Source organism: Typopeltis vanoorti, chromosome 1, assembly GCF_054136105.1.
Source record: "Typopeltis vanoorti isolate ZY-2024b chromosome 1, IOZ_Tvanoo_1.0, whole genome shotgun sequence".
NCBI lineage: Eukaryota > Metazoa > Arthropoda > Arachnida > Uropygi > Thelyphonidae > Typopeltis > Typopeltis vanoorti.
Genome location: NC_143549.1, coordinates 123,281,643 through 123,299,491, shown reverse-complemented (window position 1 = coordinate 123,299,491; position 17,849 = coordinate 123,281,643). Strand labels below are relative to the sequence as shown.

Below are 17,849 nucleotides of genomic sequence, written 5' to 3'. Positions count from 1 at the left end.
CGAAAAAGAGGCTATGGAAGAAATATAAGGAGACAGGTGAAGAGAAGATGCATGAAGAATATAAGACACAGGCTAGAAGAGTGACTAGTATGGTAAGGAAGGCAAAACTGGAATATGAGAAAAGATTGGCCCTTAGATCCAATGAAAATCCCAGGGAATTTTCATTGGAGGAGAAATGACTGTGGAAGAATAACATTGTGAGAAAAAAATGGGAATAGAGTGACTGATGCAGAGGACATAGCGGAATTGTTCAATGAACACTTTATTGGGGTATTTCATCCTGGAGGAGTCAATTTGAATACTAGAGTGATAGAGCAGGTTCGAGGTTTAGAGGTGCAGGAGGAGAGTGTGTTCCACATACTGAGTACTCTGGATGTTAGTAAAGCTGTGGGACGGGATGGTATTTCATCACAAGTTTTGAGAGAATGTGCTATGGAACTGACAGTGCCCTTGACCTGGCTTTTCAATGAAAGTCTGGCTGCAGGAAAGGTGCCCATGGAATGGAAGGAAGGTAAGATAGTGCCATTGCATAAGGGCGGTAGCAGACTGGCAGTGTCTAATTATAGGCCAGTTTGTGTGTCATCAGTAGTTAGTAAGATCTTGTAGAAAGTAGTGAGGGACCATATACAGCATTGGGCAGATGAGGGTAATGTTATCAGTGAGAGTCAGCATGGATTTGTGAAGGGGCACTCTTGTTTTAGCAATATGCTAGCCTTTTATGATAAAGTTACAAGAGCATTAGATGAGGGAAAGGCATATACTGCCATTTTCCTAGACTTAGCAAATGCATTTGACAGGGTGCCACATGATAAGCTGATATTCAAGTTGCAGCACATGGGTCTGGATGTCAGATTGGTCAACTGGATTCAGGATTGGCTATCCGATAGGTATCAGAGAGTTGTGTATGGTGGAGGCAATATCAAAGAGGCAGAAGGTTACAAGTGGGGTTCCACAGGGCTCAGTACTGGGACCTATATTGTTTAACCTTTATATCAATGACATTGTCCGTAGATTGCAAGGGGATATTTGGTTGTTTGCGGATGATGCGAAGCTGGGAAGGGTTATTAGTAATAGTGCAGATGGTAGCCCTGAAAGAGGATTTGAATAAGCTAGATAGATGAGCAAATGAATGGGGGATGTCAGTTTAATGGAGCAAAATGTAAGGTCTTGAGATTTGGAACACATCGATAGGATGCTGCATACTCTATGAGAGAAGTTAAACTGGAGGAAGTAGGAGAGACAAGAGATATGGGTTTGATGATTGATAGAAACCTGAAATTTAGGGGACATATTGCAAAGGACATATTGCTGCAATAATGAGAAGGACACTGACCTTCAGAGATAAAATGGTTATCATTCCATTGTATAAGACTCTGATCAGACTACACTTAGACTATTGTTCTCAGATCTAGTCCCCAGGATTTGAAGGGGATAAATTAACTGTGGAAAAGGCACAAAGGCAGATAACAAAATGGTGTCAGGACTGTACAATGTTGGTTATGAGGATCGGCTGAGGGATTGTGGACTGCAGTTTGGTGGATAGAAGAATGAGGGGTGATATGATTGAGACTTTTAAACTGTTGAGAGATGGTTACAGGATTGACACTAGGCTGTTCTTTCACTTGATTGAACAGCAGGAAGGAGTCATGGCAAGGGGGGGCCATCCCTGGAAGTTACGAAAGGAAACTGAGAAAGAGGGTGAGGAGTGGTTTCTTTGCATGGAAGGTGGTTGAACCATGGAATGCATTGCCTGATGAAGTGGTGAGAGCGAGAATGGTCAATGCATTTAAGGAGTGGTATGATAGACTTTGTGTTTCCTAGGAGGGACCTCCCTCGATGAGTCTTGATAGACTTGTGTTTCTTAGAAAGAACCTCCCATGATGAGTCTTTTGACTCCATGGAGGCCTGAATAATAATAATAATAATAATAATAATAATAATTTGTTTTCTCAGTTTTGCATCTTTCTCAGCAGGTTGTCAAAGGAATGACAACCTGCTGAGATTAAATTAAACAACCCGGCAAGGATATTGACAATTCTCTCACCCTTTCTTGTAAAACATGGCCAGATATCTCATCTACTCCTACTGATGTATTCGCATTAAGATTGTGCAATATCCTGCACACCTCCAGTTCGTTTATTTGCATTATTTTCAACTGAATGATGCACTCTGGTAAAGTGATTGACTCAGTCATTAAACCATCTTCCTTCTATCACTTTTCTACTAACTGTATTCATCAGTTATCCTTCCCTAATCATTCTTCTTCTTATACTTGACAAAAGAGCTCTCTGTGAATTCCTTTCCTGATTTTTCCTTCTGACATATCACCTTTACCACTGGATGGTATGTCTGAATTATCTTGTGATCTGAGGCATAATAAGAACTGTTGTTAATCAGCTTATAATTAGCAACAATATTCATGATAGTGGACGCTGCTGGATACACTGCATATAATTGCAGAACATAAAAAAAGCAAATATTTTTTTTTTTAATATACTACTTACTCATCCTCTTGGTGCCTCATGGCATATAAGGCCGAGATCCATTTCTTCTGGACACCTCTGTCCTGAGACACCAGTTCAGTTCTCTCCAGCTCTCCCAGCCAGCCAGTCTTCTTCTTTCCTTTTCTGTCATTCTCCACCAAGTTAATTTAGGTCTTCTCCTTTATCAAAGCCACTTCAGGAATCTCGCTGCTATCCATTCTCAGTATGTATCCAATCCATTTCCCTCTCCGTTTTTTATTTTTATTTTGTTGGTGATGCTTTTTAGCACAGTCAGTTTACATAAGCCATCATCTGTTATACATTGGGGCCAAAATATTTTAAATATTTTATGCAGGCATTTGGTTTGAAAGCTATTTAATTTAGCTTCCTGTTTTTTGGTTAGCTTCCATGTCTCTGATCCCTATAATAATAACAATTACACATTGTTACTGAAGATCTTTATTTTGGTTTTATTATGGTATTTTGAAGATTTTGATACATTATTTAATTTTCTGACAGCAGTATTAGCTTTTGTCAGTTTTTGCATTATATCTCTGTCAGTTCCACCTTCAGTATCTACATTTGCTTCCAAGTATGTAAAATTCTTAACTTCTTCTATAGCATGCTGATTGATTTTGATCTCTTTGTGACATTTGCTGTTAGTTTAAGCACTTTTGTTTAGGTCATATTTATTTTCAGACTATTTCAGCTGTTTTATACAAGTCTTCCGATTTTGTTTGCATATCATTGTATTTTGATGATATTAAAACTATGTCACCAGCATAATTCCATTTAATTCCTCTTCTTGCACCTGTAACTTTTCTCATAATTATTATTATTATTATTATTACGTGACACCTCCAAGGAGTCCAAAGACTCATCGAGGGAAGGCACCTACTCTACAACTCTCCATTCAGCAACACTCAATCCACCAACTACAGACAACTGCATCATCTACTGTCCACCACCACCACTAGAATTTTCACAGACAGTCACAAACATCCATGCCTAAGGCAGGATTCGAATCCGCAGACTGTTAGCTGGAAAGTAGATACACTAACCACTCGGCCAACAAGGCTGGCAATAATCCAATCGATGACTATATTAAACAATAACTCTACCTTATAACAGATATTATCTCAAATCTTTTATATGTTGTTTGCTATGCAACACAACTTTTATAGAAACGAATTTTAAATCTTCAAATTTTAAAGAAATTAATTTAACTTCTTTTATACATTTCTTTGATTATTCTCACACATTTGTCAGGAATTCTATATAATTCCATATAATTTTTAATAATTAACCATTACATTTCTCTGTCAATACTGTCAAATGCTTTTAGTTAACATCCCTTGTAACCAATTGTTATACAATTTCCATGGGTGACCCCTTATTCTCTTCCTACAGTGTACTGAAAAAAAGTCTTCAATGTTGATCCTGTAAAACTCCATTGACTTACATACTTTTATCATGGCTCTCTTTTTCACATATCAGCTGTTTTTTTAAACCAAATGACCATCTTCTATTCTCATAGGAAGCATGCCGTAAACCTATCTTTGTCAGTTAACTTCTGGATCCATCATCCCAAAGGAATCCAAGTGACCAGATCTCTGTACAGTAGTCTGGATGTGGCCTTATTAAAGCCTTATATACAGGATCAATAACCTCTCTATTCCTGTTTATCAGTGTGTTCTTCAACAATTCAATCTGGTGTGCTGTGCTGTTTTAACCACATTTGCAATATGGTTGCTAAATTTCATCTCCCTATCACAATCACTCCCAATTCTCTGCCCCCATCAATTTCCAGCAGTTCAGTTCCATCAGTATAGTACATAGGTGTTCCCTTCTTCCCAAACTGCATCACCATCTTAAACTTAGCCATGTTAAACTTGTAGCAATTTACCTTTTGCCCATAACGACAGTGTATTTAAGTTATCCTGAAGAATCTCTGCAGCATTTTTATAGACTACTGCTCTTCCCAGTTTTGCATCATCAGCAAGCAAGTGAATATTTCCACTCAAATCATTTCCTATATTGTCATTGATATATAAATTAAACAACAGATGACTAAGATAAGCTTTGCAGTATACCACTAGTCTACTGTAGCACTCACCAATGTCCATCTGGTAAGCACCTCTCAACAGCTTAAAGTTCTTAATCATATTATCCCTTCAAATTCTATCTACCAGACTCTGCAGATTACATAACCTCAAACTATCCTTATAACCAATGTTCTGCAGTCCTGATATAATTTTTATTATATGCCTCTGTACCCTCTTCCAAAGGTACTTAACCCCTTCAAACCCTAGTGACCATAGCCGAGCACAGTAATTGAGATGTTGTTTGATCATTTGGAATCACAGATGGGAAGGTGTCTACTCTAATAGTAGAACTATATTGGGGGAAAAATAGATGCCCTCCCATCTGTGATCACAAATTTCAAAACCTTACATTTATCTGAATCAAACCAACCCCATTCATTTACCCACTTTTTGAGATTATTTAAAACCTCTTAATGAATTAAGTCATCAACACTATTACTAATAACCCTTGCAAGTTTCACACCATCTGCAAACAACTGAATATCTCTCAGCAGTCTAGTGGCATAAAGAATGAACAGTAATCATCCAGTACTGAACCTCATAGAGATATAAATGACATCTTTGTGATAGCTTTCAGAAAGCCGATTCCAATTCATTCCACTAACCCAGCGATTTTCAACCGGTGTGCTGCGATATTTATGAAAACAAATTAATTGAAAGAAATAATGTCGTAATTTGTGCATTTATTTATTAATGTCTGGTCTTCCATCTTCTTGTGTGTGTGTAAATCAATCAAAATTATGGCTATTTTTTTGCCAGATCATCAAAAAAATAAAAAGAATATATTTTTAGTGTGCCGCAGAATTTTAATAATTAGTCTAGGTGTACCGTGTTATGAAAAAAGGTTGAAAATCACTGCACTAACCCAATATCTAATCCCATATGTTACACTTAAATATCTACTTATCACATAGAACTAATCAAATACCATTGAAAAATCTAGAAAATGACAGTATATACCTTTCCATCATCTACCGTTCTTGTTATTATTATAAATGGCAACCAGACTAAATTAGAACTCCTCTAATAAATTTATGCTGACCTTCCTTAATAATATTACTCTCATCTGCCCATTTCTGTATATGAGCTCTTACTAACTTTTTCAAAAACTTAATAACTCACACAAAAAATACAAACCAGTCTATAGTTTAATATCCAAAAACTGGTGTACAGATAGTAGGGAAGCAGTATTTCATTGTAGCAGTTGAATACAGGTGGTATGGCAACACTATGCGAACTCAGTGACTTCAAGAGAGGTGTCATCGTAGACTGTCACATTGGTGGCATGTCCATATGTGTGAATGCTGCTCAACTGGAGTATCCAAAATTAACGGTTGGTGATGTGATCAACAAATGAAGATGTTCTGGCATCACTAGTGCAGGAAAACACCCAGGGTGACCACTAAAAATGACTGAATAGGAATAGGAATGTGTTAAAACAGATGGCATGCAAAAACCAGCTACAATCGGCACAGACCATCCGTGATACGTTAGTGTTACAGAGCACCAGTAAGACCATGGTGAACACCAATACTGTATGAAAAGAACTCTATTTACTGAGTTTCCACAGAAGAGCAGCAGCACAAGGCACAACAACGAACAAGGCAGCTCATCTGGCCTGGTGCAAAGAATGTGTGTGTGAACTGGACAACTGACCAGTGGAAAAAACGGTACTGGAGTGATGAATCAGGGTTTGCCTGTTTCCAGTCTGTGGGCATGGTGAACGCTTGTTACTACAGTGTGTTGTACCCACAGTAAAGTTTGGTGGTGGAAGAATAATGGTGTGGAGTGCATTCAGTTGGTTTAGAGTGGGACCACTGGTCGTTGTCCATGGTTCCATGAAGGCAGATTGGTACCTTGGTATTCTAGATAATCAGGTGCTGCTATGATGTGGAGTTTTTATGGAGTGGATCAGTGTTACTATCAAGATGACAATGCCTCATGCCACAAAGCTGCAGCTGTTATGGAATGGTATAAAGAGGTGTTACAAGGCTATGCTGGCCTGTGCAGAGTCCTGACCTCAACCCCATCGAACATCTGCAGAATGAATTGGAGTGGCAATTGTCCAGAGCAACAAGTCCTTGATCTGTCGCTGAACTCAGCACTGCTTTGATGGAGGAATGGAGACATTCCACCTGATGTCTGCCACATATTGCCTTCCTCAAAGGATGCAGGAGGCGTGATCAAAGCCAAAGGTGGGCATAGCCAATATTACGGTTTGCCTGCGGGTATCAATTGTAAGTTGCTAGTGTCCAAACAATTATTGATAGATAGTGTATGTACCTTCATTTTATCATCACCCTTATGCAATCCCACCATCTTACTCTTCTTTCATTACTTAGGGATTCGTCCATTTGAAAGTGCTTCAGTAAACAGCCTGGTTAATGGCATAGTGATCAGTTCCATAGCACATTCCCTTAAAACAAGTGGTGAATTCTTATGCAGTTCCACTATGTTAATGACATCTACAGCACTTTTTTTCTTCAACACTCTACTCCTCAAGGAATAAAACCTGCTTTATCAGGATGAACACCTAATAACAATCGTTAAACAGTTCTACTATATCATTTGCATTGGTCACCCAACCATCATCTCCTTCTAGCAAGGTTATTCATACATAGGTCTTTTCTTCTCCTACTGGCCACATAAAGAAAAAAACTCTTACTGCAATAGTGCCCCTTCCCAGCCTGAGCTTTATATTCCTCATGCTCCCCACCTTTTTTCTTTTTACTTTTCCCATCGCTGCTTCTTCATCTGAAATTCCTGTTTGATTTTTCTCATCATTCTTTTCATTTCAGATTGCTTTATCTTTTTTTTTTTACTCAAGGTATGCCATTTGCCATTGCTGCTAGCAGATGTTTTTCTTAATTAGCTCCCATATATTGCTGATTTCTCTTACTTCACACTTTTTCATCAAGTATACTGCTCCAAGTTGGTTTCTAAGTCTATTATAATCATACCTTATAGTTTCACATAAATTCTTTCCTCCTTGATACAGCTGCATGCCCATTCATCCCCATCCCCAGTCAAGACTACATGCTCAATCTCACCTGGAAATAAGTACGACATCACAGTCGTGATCAAATACTCTGCTTTGACCAAATGCAAAATGTCATCCTCATGTTCCCTGCAACACATGCTGCCTATGATATTTTGCCCCTCAAGAATTCCATAAATTCAGTTCCCTTATTACTACATACTCTTAGCAATTTTATATTACTATCCCCATAATAATCACTGAAATTTCACTTGCTAAACTAATTTATTTACACATTTCCTGTTCATCATCCTCTGTATTTTCTAGCAACATCCCATGAACACCATGAACTCTCAAAGCCATCATTGCCATTTTTCTCCTAATTCCTTAGTGCACAAAGGCACAACTCATCACTTAGTATAAATAACACTTCATTATCCCATTTATCCTCCTTATCTTGCCAAAACATGCTGCACTTTACAATTTCTATCTCTGCTAAGATGTCTTCCTCTGTCAACTATTTTTTGCTAATACCCATAATCCTCAAACAGACTATCAATAACACAAATTAATTCCCTTTATTTCTGATACTCATGGCATTTGTATATAGAAAAACCAGAGTGCTGTCAGTATTCCCACATGACTACTATTACTTCTCTCAGACTCCACTTGGCTCTGCAATATATTATATGTCTTATCTTCCAACCTGCTATTCCCACTCAAGCTCATCCCTGCTATCCATCAACACTGACAACTCTGGTTTCACCTGTCCTAATACTCTCACTTACCAAGAGAACAACAAGCTCTTCAAATTCCTGTATCTTCCATGTACAAATGCAACCGATCTCCTGGATCCATATACATTCCAGACCTCTTTCTTACACATTCTCGCTGTTATATCATTCATTATCATGAACCTGAATTCATTATCATCTCTGAACTATGCATTATCATACCCCATTATCATCAAAGGAAACACACTCACTATCTTCCCTCTTACACTTGTCTGCTGCACACTCTCTAACATTAATTTCAAATACTGATCTCAGATATATTTATTAAATTTATACTTCAGTAGATAACAAACCAGATAAATAAGCATATTATAAATCAATATCTCAAACAAAAGCAATCAATTAACTCCAATGCTATTTTCTTTTCAAAAAATTCTGATTGTAAACACTTCTAATATTATGAATACAATAGGATTATGTACTCACATGAGGTAACAAATGTAAAAGGGCATCTCCTGACAAACTCCCAACGGCAAGGCCAACAAAGTATTGCAAAAGAGTCTGATAAAATACTTTTTGCATGATAGGAATTACTGCAACACTGAACAAGCCACACAAACTAATGAGAAGCACAGCTCCAGAGGCATACAACCACACTATAATGGTAAACAAAAAAGTTTAAAAAAAAAATTAAAAGAATTTCAAAAGAGTAAACAGCAATAAAGTAAGTGTGGCATATAGAATTATCTAAAGCATATCCAACAGCAGACCCGCAGGCCACATGCGGCCCGTAACGTGATTTTGTGTGGCCCGTGACAGGATAAAAACAATATTAAATTATATGTATCAATTTAGCTATTAGTTTTGACTGCAGATTTTCTGATTGATATAATAGTTATATATTCATTATTTCTGATGACGGAAACAATTTATGTTCTCAACATGGTTTAACCACCTTCAGGATTTGTTAAGAATATTGTCATCATCGTTGAAAATCGACTTTGATGAACTTGTTGCCACACATGAACACTCACAGTGTTCTCATTAAGTTGTGTTACATATAAAAAAACAGAAATATGTAATTAAATTTAATTTAACAACTTATATTTAAATCAATCAAGCATTTTATATTGTTCTTAATATAAAATGCTTGATTTTATATTGAGAACAAATATAAAATCCCAGTAGTAAAATGATTTAACAAATATAGTAATTCAATACATATAACTATTGCCTTGAAAAAAAAGCAGAGTTTATTTTTATTTAAGTTCTGTCTAAAAGTGTTCGGTCCCTGAAGCTACCACTCATCATATATTGCCCCTCGTATAGAATGAAGTTGGCCACGCCTGATCTAAACTATCTGTATTACTATGTATGATATATATTGCACCTTCAATTCATTTATGATTTGCTATTTGTGATGAATCCCACTGACCTCAATGTAAAAAATCAGTTCCTCACTCTTGTTCCACTCTCAACCTCCCTTTTCTTTCCTTCTTGTTTCTGTCTTCTAAAAAATCTCCCTGTATCACTTTGATGAACTATGGATGAATACTGGAGAGTTTCCTATTGTTTGACAAACAGTAGAAGTCCCTAGAAGTTTCACCATCCTTAGAAGTTTCAGCATTGAGAGTGGTTGGAAAATGGAATGCAATGCCTGAGAGTGTAGACAGTTAATGAGTTTAAGGAGTAGTGTGATAGACTTTATTCTATTTGAGGCAGACCACACATGAAAAGTCTAGTGATTCCATGGAGGTCTAGAATAATAATAATAATTAACAATAATAATAATTATTATTATTATTATTATTATTATTATTATTATTATACGGGCACCTCCATGGAGTCCGAAGACTCATTATGGGAGAGCCAATCAATTCACACAATGTATCATGCCTCTCCTTGAACCCATTAACAGATAAAGCACTCACAACTGACTCCGGCAACTCATTCCACTCATTCACAACTCTCCAAGCAAAAAATCTAGCCCTCAAACCTCTACTAACCACACCTTTATTCAACTTCCAGGGATGACCCTTTGTTCTGGTCCCTCTAGCCATGTGCAGAAACATTTCCCCTGCATCTATCCTATAAAACCTTTTAAGCAACTTAAATGTTTCTATCATATCCCCTCTTTTTTTCTTCTATCAACTTCTGCAATTCACGTACCTTCAATCTATCCTCATAGGGAACATTCCACAGGCCACTCACCATCTTGGTCACTTGCCTTTGAATCTTCTCCACCACTTCCTCATCCACAAGAAACCCAGGGGGCCATACCAGAGCACAGTAATTCAGATGTGGGCATGTCAAAGGCTTATAAAAAAGAATGAAAACTTCCTTATCTCTACTTGTTAATGTGTTCTTCAATATTGAAAGTTTATTTTTCACTAGGTTACACTATAATAAATTTATTTTAATCCTTTATCCCAGTGAGAGCAAACAAAGTTTGCACCTGAAAATATCTTCAGGACTGAATATAGTGTTGTACTATCTTACCTGGGTAAGTAGTACACCACCAGGCAACTCAGAGCAAAGGTGGAGCAAGCTACCAACACTCCTATCCCAGTATCTCCCATAATGCAAAACACATCTCCTTGTGGATATGTATACTGTTATGGATTAAGGGATTGGCCACTACCCAGACTAGTTTCGACCTTTATTGAGGTCTCTTCAGTGGGAGCCAGGCCCAGAGTTGGAGATACCAGGCAGAAGCAGTAGCATGGTCATATTTACCTATAGGAGTTGCCAAAAGGTTTGGTGCAAACTTTGTTTGCCTCTCACTGGGATAAAGGATTAAGCTAAATTTATTATAGTTTAACCTAGTGAAAAATAAACTTTCAACATCTTTCTCTAAATCCAGAATAATTTAATAAAAAAAGGTGGCAAACCTTTTGGCAACTCCTATAGGTAAAATGACCATGCTACTGCTTCTGCCTGGTATCTCCAACTCAGGGCCTGGCTCCCACTGAAGAAATCTCAATAAAGGTCGAAACTAGTCTGGGTAGTGGCCAATCCCTTAATGCATAACAGTATACATATCCACAAGGAAAAGTGTTTTGCATTATGGGAGACTGGGATAGGAGTGTTGGTAGCATGCTCCACCTTTGCTCCGAGTTGCCTGTTGTTGTACTACTTACCCAGGTAAGATAGTACAACACTATATTCAGTCTTGAAGATATTTTCAGGTGCAAACTTTATTTGCTCTCACTGGGATAAAGGATTAAACTAAATTTATTATTGTGTTCTTCAATAGCCAAATAATCTTATGGGCTACTTTAGCAATATGTACTCTAAACTTTAACTCTCTGTCTGCCACTACCCCTAAATCTCTAGCTTCATCTATTTCCTGGAATACAGTGCCATCAATGTGATACGTGGCTTGTAATCTGTTTATCCCAAAATGCATAATCTTACATTTCTCAACATTAAACTGATACCCACTAGCTTTTGCCCATACTAACAGCCTATTTAAATCATCATGCAAACTCTCTGCATCGCCTTGATTAATATTAGTCAACCTAATTTTGCATCATTAGCAAACAATATTTCCTGAATATTTCCTTTCAGGTCATATTTCCTATATCATTTATGTACAAATTAAACAGCAATGGTCTCTGAACCATGTGGCACATAGTTCAGGGACCATTACTAGTCACCTGTTTTCACTCAATTCTGTTCTTCCATATACTACTTTTTGACATCTGCTCAGCAGCCACCCTCTTATCCACTTAACCAATGTCATATCCATCCCCATTTGTTCTAATATGCATAACAGAGTTCCATGTGGTATATCAGTTTGCTGGTCACCTTTCTCTTTATATACCCTCCACAGCATTTTCTTCTTCTTCTTCTTCCACAGCTCATGTTTAATGATATTATTCATCCATCAACTCCTACTTGATTAACCCTCCTTACCCCAGGTATACAATTTAGTACTGCTTCCTCAAGATGACCCTTAACTATATCCCATGCACTACTAACATCCTTGCCCTGCAGTGCTTTTTGCCATGGTACAGATTTAAGCTTCTTCCTAAGCATGTCATAATTACCTGCCTTGTAGTTCCACAAATTCCCCTTTTTGATAGAATATTCCTCCTGTTTTACAATCTCCTAAGTCAAGACAGCATGGTCACTTTCACCAATTGAAGGCAATGTTGTCACCTTGGATATGGATAGCTCTTCTCATCCTATGACCGGTCCAATATATTCCCACCCCTAGTCCCCTCTATCACATGCTGCCTTAAGTAATTATCTCTTTGGAGGTGTATAAATTCTATTTCCTTCCTGCTATGTGATCTTTCTTCCTTCCAGTCTATATCTCCATAGTTGAAGGCATCAGTAATAATCACTTGACTTGTTTTCATGATACTAATTTGCCAATGCATGTCTTCCAGATCATTTGTGGAACTCCATAGCCTATAGCAACAACCAACTGTTATTTTGTCTTACTGGCTGTAATCTCACACTGGATTGCTTCAAATGAACAGCCACCCTCATGCCTGTCTCCTATTCTTTTTGGCTGCAATTCACCTGCTATCATCAGCAGCAGTACTCTTCCCCATATCCTATCTTCTCTATCTTCCCTGAAAATACCGAGCCCTTCACATTCAATCCCTGTAATTACACCATCTGCTATTAGCCAAGTCATACTAATGCCTATAACTTTTGTCAAGGTTGCACTAACCAATGCCAAAAACTCCTCCCTTTTTTTCCTGATATTTCTGGCATTAGTATATAGAAACCGCAGCATCCCTTTAGTCCCACTGTAATAACAACTTTTTTTGTCAACTTAAGCATCGTTTCAATCATATCACTTCTTTTCTTCATTCAGTATATACCAAGCTTTGTGAATTGCAGAGTTTCACAAAGTGCAGATTTTTATTTTGCTTGGATTTATATTGCAATCATTATTCATCAAAATATTAAATTAAAAGATGTACTAGAATCATTTTGTAGGAAGTTACTGGTATTTTGATAATTTGGTGTTTACAGCTTTAGAACTGTGAAAAGACAAATGAGAGTGCCTTTGTAATATGGATAATAATAATAATAATAATAATCACTATTAATAAGGCCTCACTAAAGGAGGACATGTTCTAGTCACTCATGCTAAATACCAATTATATCTCTCTTTAACCCTTATCAGGACAACATGTGATATGACTGAGACTTTTAAACTGTTGAGAGGTAATTACAGGGTTGACACTGGGGAATTCTTTTGCTTGATTGAACAGCAGGAAGGAATCATGACAAGGAGCCATTCCTGGAAGTTATGAAAGGAAACTGTGAGAAAGAAGATGAGGAGTGGTTTCTTTGCATGGAGGGTGGTTGAACCATGGAATGCATTGCCTGATGGAGTGGTGAGAGCGAGAATGTTCAATGCATTTAAGGAGTGGTATGATAGACTTTGTGTTTCCTATGAGGGACCTCCCTCGATGAGTCTTGATAGACTAGTGTTTCTTAGAAAGGACCTCCCATGATGAGTCTTTTGACTCCATGGAGGCCTGAATAATAATAATAATAATACTCATACAACTCAGTTCCAACTCTTTGTCATAAAACTTCCATAATTGTAACAATATTGCCTGCTATAATATCTGTTGTATTATTAATATCATTACAAAATGATTCTGTTACACCATCCTTTTTCACAGTTCATTCTTCAAATCAGCAAACTTATAAAGTTGGAAATATTGACAGAATTTTCCTCATCACAAATGCTAAAATTTCAAAGTTTTTGAAGAAAAAAATACATAGAAACACGAATGCAAATAAATAATTTACTGACTAAAATGAATTATTTACAATCTGACATTTCACTGAACTTAAGCTAGCATTATCAGATTCAATTTAACGATGCACAGTCAGTGAAGATAGGGAATAGAATGGAAAGGTAAGTGCTTTAGTAGCAAAGAATGATAGTGTGTTGTGCCTTTCAATTGGAAAAGGCCTAAGTTTGGTTCTCATTGTGACGGAGTAATCTTTATATGGGATTTTTTTATATTGAAGGTGAGTTAGCCGATCTTATATGGAAGTAGAAGAGGTTTTTTCTCCCAGAAACCCAGATTTTTTCATCCCACATACAACAAACTGGCCTTCAGAACACATGCAATTTACAGACAAAAAAATACAAGCGGTGGTGGCGGTGGTGGTTATGGGCAGTAGATGGCATGTGTGGATGATGATGGTAGTAGTAGTTGGTGGAGACTAAGAGTTATAGAGTAGGTGCCCTCCCTCGATGAGTCTTTGGACTCCTTGGAGGTGTTATGAAATAATGATAATAATATGTAATGACCTTGAGAGAAAGGACAGTCGCTTGTGTGTGTGTGTGTGTGTGTGTGTGTGTGTGTGTGTGTGTGTGTGTGTGTGTGGAGGAGATAGTGGCACTCTTCATCGTAATTTCTGTTATTAATGCTAATTGGCAGATAGGGTAGTGAACAAAATCTATGAAGGATCACACTATCAGTTCAAATGCTGTTAGTGGAATTCTGTAAAACTTGTGCTGCTTCCAGGAATAGTCTTTGGACTCCTTGGAGGTGTTATGAAATAATGATAATAATATGTAATGACCTTGAGAGAAAGGACAGTCGCTTGTGTGTGTGTGTGTGTGTGTGTGGAGGAGATAGTGGCACTCTTCATCGTAATTTCTGTTATTAATGCTAATTGGCAGATAGGGTAGTGAACAAAATCTATGAAGGATCACACTATCAGTTCAAATGCTGTTAGTGGAATTCTGTAAAACTTGTGCTGCTTCCAGGAATAGTCTCTCTGATTTAAACTGGGATTTGTGAAGTAGCCTGGCTTTCTTCCATTTAATGAAATGATCTTCCTGTAAGTTATGATGCCGTAGATACACAGAAAGGAGAGAGGATTCTGGTGATTTTTGTCTTAGGAAGGTGGAGATTTTGTTTAGAGGTTTGTATTCAGTTCTGATATAGAATAAAGATATGGTGTATATATAGTCTAGTTGTGTGGGGGGGGGTCTTTTTATTTAAGGAGTTAGTCAAGGGTTTTCCTGTTGTATCCATTTTGTTGGAATGATGTAAACAGAACATATTATTCCAGTGTTGGTCCTGAGGAGAAAATTTGCTCTACCCTAGATGCTAAAGTTTTTAAAATTCTAATTAAAATTTTAATTTAAAAAAAAAAAAAAAATCAGCTAATGCCTTTTTATTCCCGTATATATAGGGAGTAGACAAGGCCGTTTTTAGCCCTATCTAACTTCTGGAGACTGAGTGGGCAGTTCAATCTCCACTGGTACCCAATCAGAGATAGCTGGTCGAAGGCTATCACTAATTAAGCGGCACAGAGTGAAGAGTGACAGCTCAACAAGTGTCGCTATCTCGTGGTCCCTAACCCTAACACTCGTATTTAATGTCTGAAATAATGTGGGTTCTACGGTCGATTTGCTTGAGTTTAGGGGACAAAAAACCTGAGTTTCAGGGAGAAAAAACCTGCTTGCCCATGCCAGAGATCAACTAACTCGGGAACCGGTCAAAAAAGGCTTAGAAAAATTTCCTCTAGTCACCAACTAGACTTGAAACCAAGTCTTCCTTCGTGCGGCCAAGTGCCGTGGTGTGCAAATGCCACATCCACTGAGCTACACAGGCTCTCGTAATTAATTTTAGTCTAGTCAGTAAATTATTTAAGTGCATTCCCATTTCTGTGTAGTTAATTTTTTCCAGAAACTTTGACACGAATCATTGCACCCGGCTTTAAATAATCCATTCTTCATGTACTACTTTGTATTCAGCTGCCAGGATTTCTGCTCCTCCAGGTCCTCTATGAATGTCCTCTACAATATAAGGTTTACCAGCACCTTCTGCTAACAATTTTTCTTACATTTGTGACTTCTTGTTTGCGAATCTACACTGAGCTTCCTTCTATACCTTCACCCCCAAAGTTTACAGCTATTGCACTGCATAATATTAGCAATACTTCTTGCTTAATATTCGTATTAGTTGCTTTAATTCTTCAATTGGTGTACAATTGAAGTGAATTGGTGTACAATTATAGTCTAACCAAAATGCATAGCATTCATCTCTCCTTAGTATATAATACATTTAGTTTAATCCTTTATCCAAGTGTAAGCAAACAGAGTTTGGCCTGAAAATATCTTTAGGACTGACGTAAGGTGGTGCAACACCAGGCAATGCTGAGCAAAGGTGGACCAAGCTCTCATCACTCCTTGTCTCAGTATCTCCCATAATGCAAAGCACATCTCCTTGCAGACATGTATATGCTGCTATGCATTAAGGGAAGGGCCACTGCCCAGACCACTTTTGACCTTTATTGAGGTCTTATCAGTGGGAGGCAGACCCAAACATAGAGATACTAAGGAACTTGAACTTAATTGGTTGATGGACTGAGTCCTTGACTCTTTATCCCTTCATCTGGATTTTAGATTGTGGGTGATGAGATTATTGTGGGTAATTTACCCGCTCATTGTGAGCATTGAGGCTGTATCAGCTATCTCTTGCGATGGAGGATTTCGGTTTTTTATGTTTGAAGCGATCTGAGGGCTTGTAGTCTGCTGCCTGTCAAACTAACTGATTTGGGTGATTATCCGTGATTGTGAAGAATTTCTCTGCAATGTTTGTCATGTAGGTCTTAATATCTGGAAGATTGGCTTCTTGATGTAACTGGATGTTTCTGATGAACCATGGGGCATTAAATGCCATTCTTAGGCATTTATTCTGTATTATCTGAAGTCTGTTGATGTTGCTTTTAGTCGTGTGACCCCAGGTTGGAGAGGCATAAGTTAGTTGCAGTCTGATTACCGATTTGAAAAGTAAGATTTTGTTGCTTATGCGTAGGAAGCTGTTCCTGTTCAAAAGTGGATATAGCTGTGCTATAGTCTGACTTGCCTTAGTGGTAACACTATCCATATGTGACTTGAAGTTTAGACGTCTATCAAGATGAATTCCCAGATATTTGGTAGAATTGCGCCAAGGGATGATTTTACCAAACATTTGTATGCTTGTATTCGGTTCTGCCTTACGTCTGGTGAAAAGTACTGTAGAGCTTTTGTTTGGATTAATTGCGATACGCCACTTGGTGTACCAATCCTCCAATTCATTGACTGCTCTCTGCAGCTTGATTGTAGCCAGGTGTGGACGGAGGGATCTGGCTATAATGATTGTATCGTCGGCATACAGAGCGGTGATAGCTGGAGACAGTTTGGGGAGATCTGCCATGTATATGGAGAAGAGTAGGGGAGATAGTAGAGAGCCTTGCGGTACTCCGGCCGTGATTCTCCTCTCCGTGGATCTGATACCGTTGAGTTTTATTTTAAATTTTCTGTTGTGTAGATATGATTTGATAAGTAGCACTAGTGGCAATGGAATACCAACTTCGTGTAGTTTAAAAATTAGTCCATGATGCCATACTCTATCAAATGCCAGAGTGATGTCTAGAAAAACTGCACCAGTGTGTTGGTGCCATTCATACCCTTGGGTTATATGTTCGATAACTCTGTAAATTTGTAGCGTTGTGGAGTGATATTTCCTAAAGCCGAATTGTTCATCTTGAATTATATGGTTGATAT

General features: G+C 37.8%; 1 protein-coding gene across 2 annotated transcripts in view; it reads right to left on the bottom strand.

The window, feature by feature from the left end:
* The window catches only part of LOC150110378 (zinc transporter ZIP10-like), a 194,735-nt gene that overhangs the window by 59,811 nt on the left and 117,075 nt on the right, over positions 1-17,849 (bottom strand). For both annotated transcript variants that reach the window (XM_090399110.1, XM_090399120.1), the window contains exon 6: positions 8,786-8,955. In XM_090399110.1, the coding sequence (XP_090255236.1) occupies positions 8,786-8,955 (170 nt within the window). The remainder of the gene's footprint in view (positions 1-8,785; positions 8,956-17,849) is intronic.